The 16,612-nt window shown below is 55.0% G+C and overlaps 2 protein-coding genes across 8 annotated transcripts in view; both read right to left on the reverse strand.

Moving 5' to 3' along the window:
* Positions 1–1,159, reverse strand: part of NLGN3 (neuroligin 3) — a 23,363-nt gene extending 22,204 nt beyond the window's left edge. For 3 of the 4 annotated variants that reach the window (XM_007470104.1, XM_007470103.1, XM_007470102.1), the window contains exon 1: positions 1,026–1,159. The gene's annotated coding sequence lies outside the window, so the exon portion shown is untranslated. The remainder of the gene's footprint in view (positions 1–1,025) is intronic. The other variant, XM_007470105.1, reaches the window with a different exon arrangement.
* A 1,757-nt stretch (positions 1,160–2,916) lies between these two features.
* The window catches only part of MED12 (mediator complex subunit 12), a 22,928-nt gene continuing 9,232 nt past the window's right edge, over positions 2,917–16,612 (reverse strand). The window contains exons 20-45 of one of the 4 annotated variants that reach the window (XM_007470107.1): positions 16,160–16,323; positions 15,817–15,948; positions 15,159–15,386; positions 14,837–14,981; positions 14,543–14,663; positions 14,086–14,187; positions 13,872–13,985; positions 13,445–13,620; positions 13,085–13,264; positions 11,945–12,016; positions 11,362–11,495; positions 11,032–11,193; positions 10,669–10,780; positions 10,420–10,509; positions 9,818–9,927; positions 9,449–9,584; positions 9,019–9,180; positions 7,643–8,017; positions 7,273–7,423; positions 6,921–7,117; positions 6,680–6,757; positions 6,370–6,587; positions 4,227–4,461; positions 3,674–3,814; positions 3,417–3,498; positions 2,917–3,195 (exon numbers count right to left, since the gene is read on the reverse strand). In XM_007470107.1, the coding sequence (XP_007470169.1) occupies positions 3,152–3,195; positions 3,417–3,498; positions 3,674–3,814; positions 4,227–4,461; positions 6,370–6,587; positions 6,680–6,757; positions 6,921–7,117; positions 7,273–7,423; positions 7,643–8,017; positions 9,019–9,180; positions 9,449–9,584; positions 9,818–9,927; positions 10,420–10,509; positions 10,669–10,780; positions 11,032–11,193; positions 11,362–11,495; positions 11,945–12,016; positions 13,085–13,264; positions 13,445–13,620; positions 13,872–13,985; positions 14,086–14,187; positions 14,543–14,663; positions 14,837–14,981; positions 15,159–15,386; positions 15,817–15,948; positions 16,160–16,323 (3,861 nt within the window). In that variant the 3' untranslated portion in view covers positions 2,917–3,151. Of the gene's footprint in view, positions 3,196–3,416; positions 3,499–3,673; positions 3,815–4,226; positions 4,462–6,369; positions 6,588–6,679; positions 6,758–6,911; positions 7,118–7,272; positions 7,424–7,642; positions 8,018–9,018; positions 9,181–9,448; positions 9,585–9,817; positions 9,928–10,419; positions 10,510–10,668; positions 10,781–11,031; positions 11,194–11,361; positions 11,496–11,944; positions 12,017–13,084; positions 13,265–13,444; positions 13,621–13,871; positions 13,986–14,085; positions 14,188–14,542; positions 14,664–14,836; positions 14,982–15,158; positions 15,387–15,816; positions 15,949–16,159; positions 16,324–16,612 lie in introns of all 4 variants that reach the window. The other 3 variants (XM_007470109.1, XM_007470108.1, XM_007470106.1) reach the window with 3 other exon arrangements.

The raw sequence follows: 16,612 nt of genomic DNA on the forward strand, positions 1-16,612 counted from the left end.
AAGGAGAGTGTGTGTGTGTGTGTGTGTGTGTGTGTGTGTGTGTGTGTGTGTGTGTGTGTGTTGGGGGGGATAGCCCGCAGCTGAGTTCACACAATCCCCCCATTCACTGTCTCCATGGCAACTCCGGGGCACAGACCGCTCATTCACACGGCTTCCCCGCCAGCAACCCCCCCCCACACACACATCATTAACCCCCTCGGTGCCGCCCCTCCCCGCAAATTCCATTAACCCTTTCGGGATGCCTCCCTCTCCAGTAACCCTTCAGCACCAAATGCCATTCTCCTTTGAGTCAATTTCCTGCAGCCCCTCCCCCCGTGAACACCTAGACAAATCGACCGACCCCCAAACGCCCTTTGTACCCTAGGACCCACTGTGAGTCTTCAAGGCCAAGATCTCCATCCTGGTCCAACTTGCAATTTGGGAGAAGACAAGGGGAGGCGGCAATGCCGGGGATTAGAATGGCATCTGGGGGTACCTTCTGGTCTGGAGCAGTATTGGGCTAGGGGCATTGTGCAGGAATGGACTGGTGTCAAGAACTGCAGTATTGGGGGCTATGCGGGTTCGGAATGGTATTGGGGGACGGAGCTGCATTGGAATGGGGGAGGATAGGATAAAGGCCTCCATTGGGGGGGGCCTGCAGAGAGTGGGGGAGGGAGCCTGGCTGTGAGATGCTATGATGGAAGAGAGATGGGGCTGCACTGCGGGGGAGGGGGGACTGGCAATGTACTATACAGGAATGGGGCTGGGGGCCTTCAGGAGGGGTATTTTGATGAGCATGCGGGCCGGGCTGTGGAAACAGAGGGACCATGGGCGGGAGGATGATAAGGGTGCGGGATTCAGGGAGGAGGTGGAGGAGAAAAGCAGGGGAGGATTGGGGGGTCAGGGGTGCTGATGGAGAACGTGGGGTTGAGATGGATGGGGAGCACTGACTGGGAAGTGGAGCACCCCAGGATTGGGGGAGGGGGATAGGATCAGGGCAAGGTATGGGCAGCTAGAGGATGAGAGACCGGGGCAGGCGGCCTCACCTGTTCCCCGGGCTGTTGCGAGCGACTGAACCGGGCCACGGACCACCCATATCGCCTCCAGGCCAAGGGCTTCGCACCCGAATCCCCGAGATCTGCTCTCCGGCAGCCTGGCTGCTGTGCCCGCGCACCGAGGGGGCGCGCTGCGCGTGCCCGGACACGGGGGGGCGCGGTCCCTGCCATTAACTCCTTTTGTGCCAGAGATGGCTCAAGTCCTGGGGCATGGCCCAGTTCCTCCCAGGCTCAAGCACGCTCTCCTCAAGCTCTCTCCCCACCCTCTCTCTCTCACACCCCTCAGGTCACAGTCAGGTGATCTTCCGGGGCAGCTGGTCCAAACTTTACCTGCAAAGCTTGAGACCTTGAAACAAAGGGAGAAACTGAGGCACTGCCTGCAGGAGTCCCCAGTCACACTCCACGAAGACCTACCTCCACCTCACTTGGCATCCCTCAGCTCTCCTCAGCACCAGCACCACTCAAGCAGCAACCAGGAGGTGTGGGGGGGGGGAGGGGCACTTTGCCCTCATCCTGTCACTTTCCCAAAGGTCAATGCTGTTCCTTTCTGCTGGGGCATGTCACACTCCGGCTGTCAGCGTGCCAGTTGTCGGACCATTTCAGTCTCTCTCCTCCAGATCTGGCTGTCTTTGTGTCTTGTGTTTCTGTGTGTAGTGCACCTGTCCAGTTTCAGTAGCCCCCCACCCCAAGCCCCTCTGAGTGTCCCTTATCCCAGCGAAGCCTCTACCCCTATAGCTCCTCAGAATGTTTCTGTCAGGATAGGACAGGGCAGAAGAAAACTTCAATCATGTTCAACTTTACCCTGTCAGGGAGTTCCACTCCTTGTGTACACAACTCTTAAACTTGGTAAGTCCCATCTGAGCAAGGGCTTCATGGACCTCAAAGAGGGAATTTTTTTTTTTTTTGTAACTTGGGTATTGACTGGTGCTCCTGGTTTTACCAGCACACTTGACACTTCCCAGTAATAGAGTGCAACTACGACCTGGACGGTATCCTGAAACTTCAGATCATCTGGTACCATCCACCCATGAGGCTGGGGCTAGCCCTCTTCCAGCTCCAGCCTGGGCATACCAGAAGACTCCATGGTAGTAAACCAGTTGGCTCTACTGGATAGCCTTAGATCTAGGGCCCCAAACCTGAAGGCAAGGGGGCTGAGAATGGTCCTGCTGCAGTTCCAAACGTGACCCTGGAGCAACAGTTTTGAGTTTTCTCTACTGTAAAATGGGAGTGAGCAGGTCACACTGGGTAACTGCCAAGGTGGGTCATGTGAAAACAAGAAGTTCCAGCAACAGAGCAGAGAGAGAAAAGGATGCTTCCTTTTGCTGGTTTCTCTTCCTCCTAGAACCATACTGTCCTTCCACCACCTATGTGGTGGCGACACTTGCCAATGGAGGGCAATGTTTCATCCCAGAAATGTGACTCAGGGAAGTTCCCTATCTAGGATATCACTTGGAACATTATGGGGACCACAGAAGGTGGCAAAAAGGGTAAGCAGTGTCTGTCACCCCCCACCTCGAAGCTTGTTCAAGACCCAGCATGTGGGATGGGTGGAAGGAGAATCAGGTTCCAGTGACTTTTCCTCTGGCCCAGCGGCCCCCTACCAATCCCAGCGGTGTATCCTCCCATGGAGACAAACTATATAGAAGCCACACCATCTAGCTGAGAAGGTGAACCGCCCTTACTGAGAGACTAAGGCCCCAACCCTTAACACGTTGACAGGTTGGAGAAAAGAGAGGGTAGTAAGCCAATTAGAATTCAGAAATTTAGGGGGTGGAAGGTAAACAGGGGAGATGATCTGAACAGAATGAAGGTGCTGACTTGCTGGTCCGGCCCGCACCCTTCCGAGAGCCCGCCCTTCCCGGACATGCAGACTCACACACTCCCCTTTGCAAAGAAGCTCTGTGTATTGGGTGCAACAGCTCTGGGGTCTCTATATAAATAATATACAAAACCCAACAGCTCAATGCCTCACATTAACAAAAATACTAAAAACTCATTAAAAATGGAGCCTGAGGGAAAAGCCCCAACCACTACTGGTGCTAGCCCAGGAAGGGGACTGGGAATTAAGAGGAAAGGGTGGGGCCCCATCCAGTGCACAAGCAGTTCCTCCAGGTGGCTCAGTAGCGTCCAAATATGTTGGTACTGGGCTGTGGCTGGGTATCTGTGAAAAACCAGAGATTATCAGGGGTGGGAGGCCGAGCAGGGGCGGCGGCGGTCTGCATTTGAGGAGAGCCATTCAGGCACCGAGGGAAGGGATGGAAGGCAACGCTTCCCCTCACAACCGGGGCCTGAAGCAATCGCCTCAGCTACTTTGGCCTTCCCCGCTCCGCCGGCCCCCCAGTTATTCTGTGGGGCTCTCCTTGGGAAGAAAGGCGGGCTTACTGGAGAGCTGTTGTTGGAGCTGCCGGACCAAAGCTGCTGTCTGCTGTTGTTGCTGGGTCTGCTGAAGCCCCTGGCGCTGGAACTGAGGTGAAGATGGGAAGTGGAAGAATGAACTCGAACCTTCCCCTTCCTTCCCCGTCCTCATGTCCCCAGCTCTCGGAGGAGGGCCCTGCCTTGCCTCCCGCCTCGCCATGGCTGCACACTGTCCCCAGCCTGGGCCGCTGTCCCAGAGGCCGGGGCTGGAGTCCAGCAGCTACCTGGGGCTGGGACTGGGGCTGGGGCTGGGGAGGAGCTGCCTGCTGCTGCTGCTGCTGCTGCTGCTGCTGCTGCTGCTGCTGCTGCTGCTGTTGTTGCTGCTGCTGCTGCTGCTGCTGCTGTTGCTGCTGCTGCTGCTGCTGCTGTGAAGACAGAAGAGATCTGTCTAAGGAGAGCAAGGGGCTGAACCTCAGTGGTGAAGGGATATGGGGATGGGGGAAGAAGCACAGGGTGGGAACTCTGGGTCCGCTGCCCGCCCCGCCCGGAGAGCTGCAGAGAAAATCAAATGTGGAGCACCAAGCAGATGACCCCCAACTCTCTCCCACCAGGACCCCCGGAAAAAGAGGGAGGGAAGGAACTGGCTTCTTACGCCCCCACTACGTGCCAGCTGCCCTGCCGGGGTATGCCCTTACACTGCCTCATTCAGTGCTGAAAACCACCTGGAAGAGCCTGTGCCTCTCCTCCACCTCCTCCTCTCCCACTCCCAGTCCCCTTCCTCCTCCTCCCCCTCCTCTTCGGGCTCCCAGGTCCCAGACGAAAATCCTAGGGCCTTACCCGCAGGATCTGCTGCTGCTGCTGCTGCCGGATGTGGTACTGTTGCTGCTGCTGCTGCTGCTGCTGCTGTTGCTGCTGTTGTTGCTGCTGCTGCTGCTGCTGCTGCTGCTGCTGCTGCTGCTGCTGCTGCTCAGGCAGGATGGAAGCCGACCGGACGCCAGCCTGGACACCCTGGGCGCCCAGTGGGGTCATAGTGCCTATCATGGGTGTCTGCTGCAGTGTCTGGTGGGAAAACCTACAAAGACAAGGAGGCACAGAGATCAAGGCATGGGCTGTGGGAGAGGCGGGGGGCAGATGAGCCCCAGGTCCCTGACCCCAAAGAAACATCAACAGGCCATTTCATTCACTCCTCCTGTCACCAACCAGAAGAGCCTTTTTGGCTTCTGACAGACTTCTAGGTTGGGGAATGAGGAGCAAAGACAACACCCCATTTTAGTGTCTCCTACCCTTCGTGGTTAGGAATTTTTCAATTCTGTTGTAGCTGGTTTTCTCTTATGAAAAATGAAACACAGTCTCAGCACAAGGTAGGCATTCCATAGACACCACTGAGGTGGTTCTGCTTATCACTGTTGTTGGTCCCCAGTAACACGTCAGGGTCTTGAAGACTGTTGTTTTCTATTGCTCCTTACACCTTTCTGACCCCAGTCTGTACTTCACTGCAACAGGCTACTGGCAGGGCCCGTCTCAAGTCTTCTGTCACCTTCTGTACGCATCCTCTCCATGAATTCCACGTTAATCTCTCAACACGCCCAAATCATCACATCACTTTCCTGATCAAAAGAGTACTTTCTGGGGACTTCCCTGGTGGTGCAGTGGTTAAGAATCCGCCTGCCAATGCAGGGATCACGGGTCCGGGAAGATCCCACGTGCCGCGAAGCAACTAAGCCCGTGCGCCACAACTACCGAGCCTGCGCTCTAGAGCCCACGGGCCACAACTGCTGAGCCTATGTGCCGCAACTCCTGAAGCCCGCATGCCTAGAGTCCGTGCTCTGCAACAAGAGAAGCCACTGCAATGAGAAGCCCCCGCACCGCAACGAAGAGTAGCCCCCGCTCGCCGCAACTAGAGAAAGCCCGCGCACAGCAACAAAGACCCAACGCAGCCAAAAATAAATAAAATATAAATAAATTTGTTAAAAAAAAAAGAGTGCTTTCTGGGATTGTGTCTCAATCCCTCACCGAACGTTCAAGGCTCTCTCTCAACCTGCACACTCCCAGCCTATCCCTACTCCTTCCCTGGTACAAGTCTTACATTCCAGCCAAGCTCTTCTCCTTCCTGTCCTCCCAGCCACCCTACTCATTTGGGCCCCCATGTCTTTGCTCATGCTACGTCCTCTACCTGGGATCCCCCTCCTTCTCCTCCTCCCCGCAAATCCAAATCACAGCTATGCTTCAAAGGCCAACTCAAGTCTGACCTCCTTCACAGAACTTTCTCTGATGACTCAGGCCCACGATGATATCATCCCGCACTGTTCCTGAATTTCCATTTACTTCACGGCACCCAACTGCACAGCTAATTATATCTTTCATCACTGTGTTCCCTAAGTGTTCTTCTGAGTAAGTCTCCTCTCCCCAGGTATAGTAGAAATTCTCTGTGGTGAGGGACTTTGTATTTTTTTCAAATAGCTTTCCTCACCCCACCTGGTCCTAGCATAGTGCTGGCCACACAGTGGGCCTAAGGCACGTCTAAGTAAGGGACTTTTCTTCTGGTCCGCCCTGCAGTGTTCTCAACCCTAAGCTGCAGAGCCTCAAGCCACGGCTCCAAAGTCTTAACTAAGGCCTGACTGACATTCAGCATGGTGGGAGAATGTGTTCGCTGGTCCATTCCAGCACTAAACTGCTCTAATAGTGGCTGGATGACTCCTTACCACACACTGCATCTATGAACCCCCGATCTTTCCTTTTCATAGTCATATATAAATGATTTCCCCTCTTTGGTCCTCGAAGAAATGTTGGAAAGCAGGTGTGAGAACACTGGCCACCAGGGTCCCTTCCAGCTCTGGCATTTTGTGGCGACAGGCCAGGTGGCCAGATAAGTGTTCTTGATGCCTCCAAAAGTTCTGACTAGTCCCATCACCTCCAGGCCCAGGTTTTCCCAAACTGAAAGCCTCAGTGTGTCTTCACGACCCCCGGCTCCCTTGGGTACCTTTGAGTAGAGGTCAGCCCATGTCCGTAGGTTGGGGCCTGCTGGTGTACATAGCCACTGGGCCGCTGCTGCAGGTGGCGGGTAGGATCTACAAGAGTAGGATTGGTAGAAGAGTGGGTGCTCTGATAAGGCTGGCTGGAGTAGCTGGGGGGCACCATGGTACCTGCGGGGCCTGTGTGTTGCTGCAATCCCACATGAGAAACGTAAGGAGTATAGCCCTGGAGGGAAGGAAGAGAGACGGAGTCAGGGCCAAGACTGTGCAGCGCAGCCTGCCTCAAGCTCCCTGATTCTCACCATCTCGTGCCCTTACCTGGGAGGTCTGCAAACCGTAGGAAGAGCTGGGAGTCATCTGATGGACAGATGACTGTCCCAACATCCCCTGGCTCTGCTAGAGGGAAAAAGGAGACAAACTCAAACTCAGGAAGGGCTTTCTGCCACCTCGTTTCTTGTATCTCCCACTCTGTGTGTCCTTGTGAAGATCCCAATCCCTGTGACCCTCAAAAGCCCCTCTCCCTGACGGCCCTCCCTACGGCCCCTCTCACTATCTTTGCCTGGAGCTGTTGGCGAAGGCGCTGTCCCTGGGGCACCGCAGGCTGCTGCTGTCGGTACACAGACGTCTTGTAGGAGGAGGGTTCCAGTCCCATGACGCCAGTCATGGTGGTGGGCAGCACTCCAGGGTAAGGTGGTCGGGTCGGCAGCTTCTGCATCGGTAACCGCACAGGGCGGTACGGGTCCACACGGGGGCCACCTGGAAAGGGGAGCAGGCTGACCTCTTTAGGCTCTTCGTCCCTCTGCGCCCTGCTCAGCGCCCCGGGCATCCACAGCTTCTGGGAGGAGTGGCATCGCCCCTCAGGCGGAAGGCATGTTCGGGTCAGTCCCTCGTGCCTAGTAGCTGGCACTCACCTGCCGGCAGTGGCTGGTTCTGGGTGTAGAGGCCTATGGAGCCCTGCCTGTAGCTAAGGTGGGATATGGAGCCAGGGTTGGTATGGTGCAGGAGGTCCGGAGGCACTGTCACTCCATAGGGGCCACTCCGGCCTGGGCCCATTCCATAGTCCTGTGTGAACGGCACAGGAGGAAGGGGAGAGGGCTGGGGTCAGGTGGGGTAGGAGGGGGGAACAGGAGCTGGATGTACGTGGTTCCCTGTTCTAATTCTAAAGGTACCCCTTCCCCAGATGCCCCCAGCCCTCCCACAAACCAGTCGACAGCATCAGGAAGAGAGAGGGGCTGGGGAAGGGGCGTGACGGGGCTGTGGCGAGGTGGCAGCGGCGCTCACCTCTGTCTTGGCGGCCGGCTGGCTGCGTTTCTTGCCCTTGGTGGACTTCTTCTTGCGTTCCTCAGTGCTGGGGGGAGCGGCCCCAGGTTTGTCAGTTTTGGGGGGCTCTGGAGCCTTTTTCTCAGGCTCCAGCAGGGCGGGGGCTGGGGGCTCCTCATCTTCCGGCGGCAGCGGCAGTGGCTCCAGGTAATAGGCGCGGGGCCGGGGCCTCAGGTGCGTGTGGTACAGCAGCAGTCGCTGCTGCTCCTCTCCGCGGGCCACGCGCCGGTCCACCCGGACTGTTCCAAACCAGCCCCAAGACAGTGGTGCTGATGGCTTCAAGCCTTCAAAAAGATCCCAGGGGGAGATCTTTTGTTTGGTGGAAACCTGTAGACCCTGCTCCGGAAAATGAGAAACAGTGAGCTGTTGAGACTTGGAAAACAGAAGACAGAAGACTTGGAAAACTTGAGGACTTGGAGGAGAGGGAAAAGTATCTGTTGGCAATAAAAGAAAAAGAAAGTCATGGGTAGATTCAGGGAAGATGGTGAAAGGAAGACACACAGACACATGGACACACACACACACACACGCGCGCACGCGCGCACACACAGGGGAGAGAGAGTTAAGAGGAGATGGCGGGGAGCAGAGGGAGACAGAGACAGAGACAGACACTGACAGAGGAAGACAGATACAGAAACAGGAAGGCCGAGAAAGAAAAGGCAGTGAGAGACTGAAAACAGGCAGAGAGAGAGAGACAGAGACAGGGAGAGAGAGAGAAAAACAGGAAGAGAGAGACAGGCAGAGAGAAAGAGAGAGACAAAGACAGGCAGAAAGACAGACAGAGACACACTGAGCCAGGAAAAGAACGAAGAGTATGGCTATATGAACGGGTCGGACTTTGGCTTTTGAACTCCACGTTCTCTTTCTCCTCTCCCTCTACTCACACAATGATTATGGTTACTCAACAAATACCGCAACTGACAAAGAGAGGGGACAGATAAAACTGTGCAGAGATGGGTTGACAGGGTCGGGGGGAGAGAGATGCAGGGATAAAAGGGGTGCAGGCCGGGGTGGAGCAGTATGGGAGGCAGGTGGGGCAGAGGAAAGAGGAGGGTAGGGTGCTGAGAAATGGGTGGTATGTATAAAGGTGGGTGGGGGTGATGGGAGGTGCAGAGGGGTGAAGGGAGAGACCAAGGAAAGAGAGGGAGACTCCCAAGATGGGAAGAAGAAATGTGAGGAAAATTAAGTGATTAGCTCAACACCCCAGGGATGGCTCTCGCCCACAGAGCCTGATAAACCTGTTGCAGCTACAGAGGTTAATGCAGGGGAGGCTCTGACCCAAAGGGGAACAAAGGTGGGGAGCGGGGAGCAGGGGATGGGAAGATAATGGAACATGCCTCCTTCTTGAAGATGGAGTCGAAGCCGGCGATCTTGTTGCCTTTGGTGTCGATAAGGGAGCCCTGTGGCTCACATGTGATGACATCTCGGGTCTGCTTGGGCAGTGGCAGCAGCTGGCGAACTTTTTCCAGACTGTCTGACTGGCGCTCCCCCAACTCCTTCTGCAGGCACAGAAAGACAGGACAAGAGTTCAAGGACACAGAAAAAGAGGGACTGGGAAGTCTCTGGGGACAGCACAGAAGCTAGCAGGAAGAAGACACTCGGTAAATCCTTACCATATGAATAACAAAGAAAACACAGACGTGCAAGGGAAGGGTAGGGGGCTCTGGGCAGGACGATGCCACTGAGGCTGGACCGCAAACGCAAGGTCAGGGAATAGGGAGCTGAGACCCCAGGCCTCTAGGCCTCGCCCTCGGCCCCTCCTCTCACCCGCAGCTTCTTCACCAGGTTCATGTAGGCACGTTTGTTTTCCTCCATGCTGCCCTGGGAGATGCTGGACATGTCTGCAGCTAGGGTGCCATTGATGAGCACGCTCAGCATGTCCAAGACGGTGGTGAAGAGCTCACTGTGGCAGGAAGCCGGGGGCGGGGGGGGGAACCAGAGGAGAAAGAGTTTCAGACAGACAGAGACAGCCGGGTTGGACACGAGCAGGGAGCAGGCACCAAAACCGTGTGGGGAACCCCGGAACGCAGAGTCCGCAGTATGAGCCACACCGATTGCGGCGGGTCGTGCACCTGGTGTCAGGGAAGGGGATCCTCTCGGGTACAAAACTGGAGGGAGGGGATGGGGATGCTTTACTTGTTGGACTGCATGTCGACAGTGCCGCTGATGATGATCTCCAGGAGGAGCACAGCCCACTCCGTGGTCTGCTGGGTGCTGCGCTGCACCGTGTCAAACATGCCCCCCACCTGCCAGGGCCACAACAAGTCAGTCAGATGGCTCAGGGGCGGAGTGCAGCATTTAAGGAAAGCTTAGATTATAACCTGGGCTGGATGTGACTCGGGACACGTGAGGTCAATGTTCCAGTTGTACCTATGATTTGCTACATGATCTCAGGCCAACGACTTAATTCTTGACATCTCCCGGCCTTGGTTTCCGTACTTATAAAATGATGGAGTTGGACCAAAGGATGTCCAGGATCTCATTCAACATTTCACAATAGATGTCTAGGGCTTCTCGGGCCCAGCCAGAATCTAGGATACTGAGGCAGGGTCCCTGCAAGGATCAAGCCTCCTTAACCACTTTCAGGTCCTGCGTCCTTTAGGAGAGCTGGGCTAATACGTGAAGACCCAGAAGAGCCTGGGCCCTCCATCCTCACCCTCGCCTCCCTGGGCTTGGGCTTCTTTGTCTGCAGTCCTAGCCCCACCCCTTTCCTTCTTCTCCCCAGCTCCCTCTCTCACCAGGTTGAGCCGCAGTTTGAGCGCCTCATGCATTAGCTGCTTTGGCTTGCAATCGTCTAAGTACTGGTCATCTCTCCAATTATTCACAATCTAAGATAAAAACAAGTACAACACACAGCTCAGGGATCTTCTCGTTTCCATGCCAAAGCACCCAGGGTGTTCTTGTCAGAAAACACTGAAGATTCAGTGGCCTCTTGGCTGCATCCTTCTCTGCCCTCCTGCCCGGCTCCAGGGCACAGGGACCTGTACCTGGTGGACCTGGCTGTAAAGGGAGGTAAGAAGTCCCTCGCGCTGCTCGTCCTGACCCTTCAGACACGTCAGCACCAGGGATAAGAAGGGCTGCTGGCTCAACAGGGACATGCTAGAGATGGGAGGAAAAGAAAAAGAAAAGTACAGGACTGTGGGTTGTAGGTCAGGCAACTTCCAACCTCATTCCTCTGAGCCCCAGACTCTACTCTTTTAAGATCTAGCCTCTTGCTCAACTATCACTCTTATCCTCTGACCATTTTTCTGATTTTGATCCTCACCTCTTTGCCCCAACTTTTCTTCTTCCCTGGGTATGCCTCCTCTCCTTTCTACCCCTCAATCCCGGCCCCCTCGTAGCCGCTTTACCTCTTCTGCTTTTGTCGATCGCGTTCTTTGCGCGAAGAGGAACCCAGGTGCTGGCCCTTCTCCAATTCTTCCCCAGCAGCCTTTAACACGTGCCCCTGGACTGAGGTGGGCAGTTTGGCAATGAGAGGAGCCACCAGCCATACACCAGAGCGCTCTAGGGAACTGGAGAGATGGCGCGCACAGGGTTACAGAGGAGCCGGGCAAGGTTGGAACAACCCATCCTCTCCTTTCCTGATGGACATGCCTGGCATCTCCAGGTGGCTGAAATCATTTACACTACCAGAGGAGAAAACTCAGAAGGGGATGGGTCCTAACACATTTCTACCCAACCTGAGCACGGGCTTGGTCTTGCTGCTGCTGGGCATGTTGCTTGCAGTGTTTCCAGAAGACGACCCTGTCTCTGCAGACTGTTGGAAAACCTCGATTGTGGCCTTGGCGATGTTCTCTAAGAGGGAGTTCATCTCCTGAGGAGGATGAAAGGCACAGGGGTGCTAAATAGGTAGCTGGCAGCAAAGGCAAAGAGATGGTAGGAGAGCTGGGAGATGAGGACACAGGAAGGCATCCATGGAGGTTGACAGGAGGGTAACGGACACAACTCTGCTGGGTGTCGTGTCCTCCAGCACCTCGCAGTATCTCTCCAATGCCCCACTGTCTTCTCCTTTACATACCTCCTTACAGCTGTGGCCACAGAAACAGCCTCTATGGCCACCGCCACCAACCTTCCCCACAGCTCAGAGCTCCAACAATCCCAACCCATGTGCCTTATCATCGGCTCCAAATGTCCGCCATCTTCCCATCCTCTCTGATCTCCAGAACCCAAAGGTAGGACCTAGGTTCTTCTATGGCGGCCCGCCTCCCTGACATGTGTCGCTGGAAGTAAGCATGGGAAAGAGAGGGCCCGGGCACCACTCACATTGTTAGGGGTCTGCTTGATCATGAGCTGCAGCTCCAAGGAAGACTGGCGCATGGTCCACTGGTCCAAGTTCTGTGACAGAGACCCCACCCACAAGCTAGTCATCATTGTGTCATCCCAGCCACTCAGCACCCCGATGCCAGCTCCTGATCTCTCACAAACTTAAATCAACACATATGCCTGGAGGTCTGAAAGGGACCTCTATGTCCCCTCTTTAGGGAAGATCATACCTAAATAGTCCAAAATGACTGAAAAGTCTATCCTATTTTAAAAGCGGTTCTGGAAAGATTTCACATCTTTCCCCAGTTTCCTGTTCCAGAGCCTCACATTCCTTAGCATCAGGAAGTTCTGCTTAATGCTTAACCTAAATCTTTGATGTTGAAGCTGAAGCTCGCTGCTCCTGTTTCCAACCAGCTGCTCAAAGTCCTTTACAGACCCAAAGGCTAGTCTCAGCTAATCTCTCTTTGGCATTATCTCCTCCAGGCTGAAGAAGCCTCATTCCTTTAGCTTTTCCTCAACGGCTTTATTTTTCCACCCTCCAGTCACATGAACGTCTGCAGCAGCGTGGTGAGGCAGGAAGGGCACAGGCAGACCTGGGCTCATATACTGACTCTAAACTTCCTAGCTGTGTGAGCTCCTGAACCTTGGGCAAGTTACTTAACCTCTTCAAGCCTCAGTTTCCTCACTGGTCAAATAGGGATATTCTTACCTACTTCGCAAGGCTGTAAAGAGTAAATGAGAAAATCTATGTAGAGTGCTGAGCATGGTACCCCACCTGAAGCAGCCGCTCGATAAGTAATAGCTCTTCGGTAGTATTACTACTCATGACAGCCATGACCAACATGCCAAACATACAAGGCCCAAAACTAGGCCTCCCAGATGCTATGCCTCCCACTGATAAGCTAGAGTCCTACTCCAGATAGCTGTGCACTCACCCAACAGTTCACTCTCCAGTCTAGACCATATTGGCTTAACTTCAAAACCCATGCTGGAGCTGTTTCTCTCACCACCTTTCACCCACATCCTCGAGTGAAGCCTTCCTACTTCACTCCCTCTCTCTTTTTCTCTCAAGGTTCCCATCGTTTCACCCCAGGCTCAGGCCCCACTGCTTCCTCCAAGACCCCCATCGCTTTGGCCTACCTGGAGAATACGCTTAATGCGTTGCCGCTGGGGGTTTTCCCCATCCTCATTGTCCAGCAGCCGATGTGGGTAGCAGATGAGCTGCATGAGGCGCTGGGCCTGGGCGCTACTCAACACTGGGTCTTGCAAGTCATTGCTGTCCTCACACAGCGATTTAAGGCAACGTTCTCCTACCCATTCCTGAGGAAGCCGAGAATCGGGGGACTGGGGCAACCAGTAAGCAGGTTAGGAATAAGGGGGATGGACTGGGGGGTTGGTGAGGGACATGATGTATGGCAGGGAGGTGGTGCGATCATGGTAGGAAACAGGACTATATTATATAGCGGCGTTTAGGAGGTGTGGGGGGAAGGTGAGACTGACCTGCTGGCAGATGCTGCGTAGCACGTACTTGGCATAGACATCCAGACTGGCTGTCTCCACAGAGATGTTGCGGCCACCCTGCCTCCGACCGCCACTGCCACCTCCTCCCTCCTCCTCTGGAAGTTCTTCTGTTCCTCCTGTCACAGTGAAGCCTGAACCCTTCAGTTCCGCATCCCCTGTGGTTCACAGGCAGGAGATAGGGAGGGCAGAGTGAGATCTGAATGCTGTGTGGAGACCCACCCCGGACCCACAGAAGCAGCAACTCCCCAGATCCTGCCCTATGGGACAGAAATATACTTCCCTCCCTCGTCTCCTCCCCAAAGGTCAGAGAGACCACCTTCAGGAGAGAGAAAGACTGTCCTTTGTAGTTTAGCTGGCGCTCCACCCTATACACACTTCTGGCACCACTCCCTTCCTACCCCCATACCAAGTACAAACACAGCCTTGAGAACAGCAAACACAGCTCCATCCACAATGCGGTTCTGGGAGGCAGCCAGCAGGTGGCGGTCACAGGAGGAGCGGATTCCTACCGTAGGCTTGTCTGGGGAGACAGCTGAAGTCAGGGGAAGCAAAAGTAGAAACGGTGTGGGTGGGGTGGCCACACTTTGCACGGCTGGCCGGCTCAGATCAAGGTCACTTACTTCCGTCCGACTGGCAAGGATTGAGTTGAGGTGTCTTGAAAAGGTGGAGGAGGATGCGGCAGGTAAGCCGGGCCCCCGGCTCAGAGTCCTGTTCACTGCAAGCTACAGAGAGGAAGACAAAGCAGAGGGGAAAGGATGAAGGCGGACTGTACGTGGATCTGCAGGTGGAGAGGGGCTAAAAGGGAAGCTGAGGCCGGGCGAAAAGAGATAAAACATTGGAGGAGAGGTGGGGTAGCAAACTTCTGCAATATAAGGGGAGTACCTGGAAGGGTCAGGAACCGGAAAGATCTGGGCTGCAAATGCAGAGTTAGAAAGACGCCCCTCCCAGCCTGAGGCACACCACAGGACTGGCCTCTGGTGCCACCAGGAGCCCCACACTGAACCAGAGTGCGACCGTCCAGTGTGTATTGAGACTGGGGGGTCTAGACATTCTAGGGGTTATGGATTGGTAGTTCACCAGCATTAAGGAGCGAAGGGATGGCTGCACAGCGAATCAGATCCTCCAGGAGCAAACACTGCCGAGCGATGAGGATGGCAACAAAAGTGGCCAGGGAGTCGTGAAAAGACAGGTCACTGACCTGGAGGAAAAAAGCAGACAGACACCAGGACTCAGTGTGGAGAGAGGGCGGCTACTCAGAGCGCTTGGCCTCCACTCTGCAAAACTCTGTCCCTCCGCTCCTGTGATTACTGGGAGCAGACCCCTGCCCCGGGAAATGCCCGGTGTCCGGCACTCCCCCACCCCCAGTCTCACATCTACATTGCAGAGGAGGTCGTTGAAACCACAAGTGCCATTGTTAGAGGAGCAGCACAAGGCCTTAAGCACTCCCAGCCACTCTGCACTCAGTGACTTGCAATAGCCGGTCAGCTCGGCACACAGGATTGCGATGTCATTCACCCTGGGGAAAAGTACAAATGCCCTCAGGAAAAACCTTGTTCCCGGCAAAACCTCAGACTCATTAACTTTTCATCTCCACCCCGGCCATAACCAAGGTTGCAGTACCTCCCAGGCATCTCATCCCTCCCAATATCAGGTGGGAGCGTGGTGCCCATTCCTCACTCAGTACGCCCCATACCTATCGGGATCATGGTGCCCCACACAGACGTGCATAAGGGCATTGCAGACAAAGCTGTAGCGGTTAGCAGGGTTCTCACTAAGACTCTTGCCTAGCCCTGTGTAGGTGAAGGTGTGAGCGGCAGGGTTCTCCAGAGTGTCGATCATGAACTCGGGTGCCCAGCGCATGTTGGATTCTGACGGCTCCACGTTGCAGTAGATGGTGTTCTTCACCTTGGAGCAGAAGTCGCTACAGGGGTGGGAAAAAGGAGAGAGCAGCGTTGAGGAAGGGCTAGTGAACTAGAGGGATGGTCAGGAAAGGCGAGAAAAGAAAAAAAAAGGAGAATGTGAGGGACAAGGGGCCTTAGGGCAAGAAAAGGGGAAATGGGACAAAGCAGACTGATTGGGCACCAGTGAGAAGGAACCCAGTGAGAAGAAGGCACAGGGGCCTCTGGAGGCAGGGAGGAGGAATGTGGGCCCCACAGACATGGGCTGGAGGCAAGGCTGATGAGGAAGGAGGCCCACTCTCAGGAACCAAGAACACGCAGAGGACACCATCCCCAAATGACCCTTCAGAGACAGCAGGGTCCTGGGCTGTGCTCTGCTCCTGAGTGGGGCAGTAATGGGAAGGAGACGGGACGAGGTCCCACTCTCTACCCCTTACCTCCCACCTCTCTTACCTGAAGAGCTCCCCAAATTTGCTCTTTAAATGGCTACAGGAGGTGTACAGATCATAGAGATAAGCAAGGATACAGCGCTCTGCGGAGGAGCCATCGGACCGGTTCATCCCATGCTTGACTACGCCACACAGCCTGTCAAAAGGGGCAAGGTTGGGAGGTGTGCCTGAAGCAATGGCAGGCCGGGGCGCAAAGATTCCCGTCCCTTGGCAATACTCTCTCCCCTCCCCACCTGAATGGCATGCACTTCCGCATAGTGAGAGCCCTACATGTTCTTTGCAGGCCACTTCCACCAGCATTCACCAGGGCCCTGCACCAGGGCCCTGCATTTTGAAGCCCTGCTTACCCCTCAAAGACCTGTGCCATCTGGTCCTGGTTGAGGATGAGGCAGGCGTGATAGTGCCGCAGGACAGCCACAATGCACAGGCACAGGCTGGTGGTGTAGCTGCCCACCAGATCCGAGGATTTGAGAAGCAACTCGGCCTCAACTACACTCAGTTCATTCAGTAGCTAGAGCAGAGTGAGCGGGGGTTGACAAATGAGAAGAGGCCTTGAGTATTACACATAACCCCCCTTCCTGTGAGAAAACTGGAGCCCCTTCCTGCTGGAGCTGCCTCAGCCTGGAAGGGCCCTGGTGCCATATGCCACTGTCCTTTATTCTAGTAATGACAAGCCACATCAATGATCTAACCAGTCTCCGGGATACAATCCTATGAACCCCACGATGGCAGGACAGTCTGTGCCCAGTGCTCTAATTCATCTCTCGGGTCTCCTCAGCACTTGAGTCTCTATTCCTGCT

The sequence above is a fragment of the Lipotes vexillifer genome, unplaced genomic scaffold (genome assembly GCF_000442215.2).
Source record: "Lipotes vexillifer unplaced genomic scaffold, Lipotes_vexillifer_v1.1 scaffold926, whole genome shotgun sequence".
Lineage (NCBI taxonomy): Eukaryota > Metazoa > Chordata > Mammalia > Artiodactyla > Lipotidae > Lipotes > Lipotes vexillifer.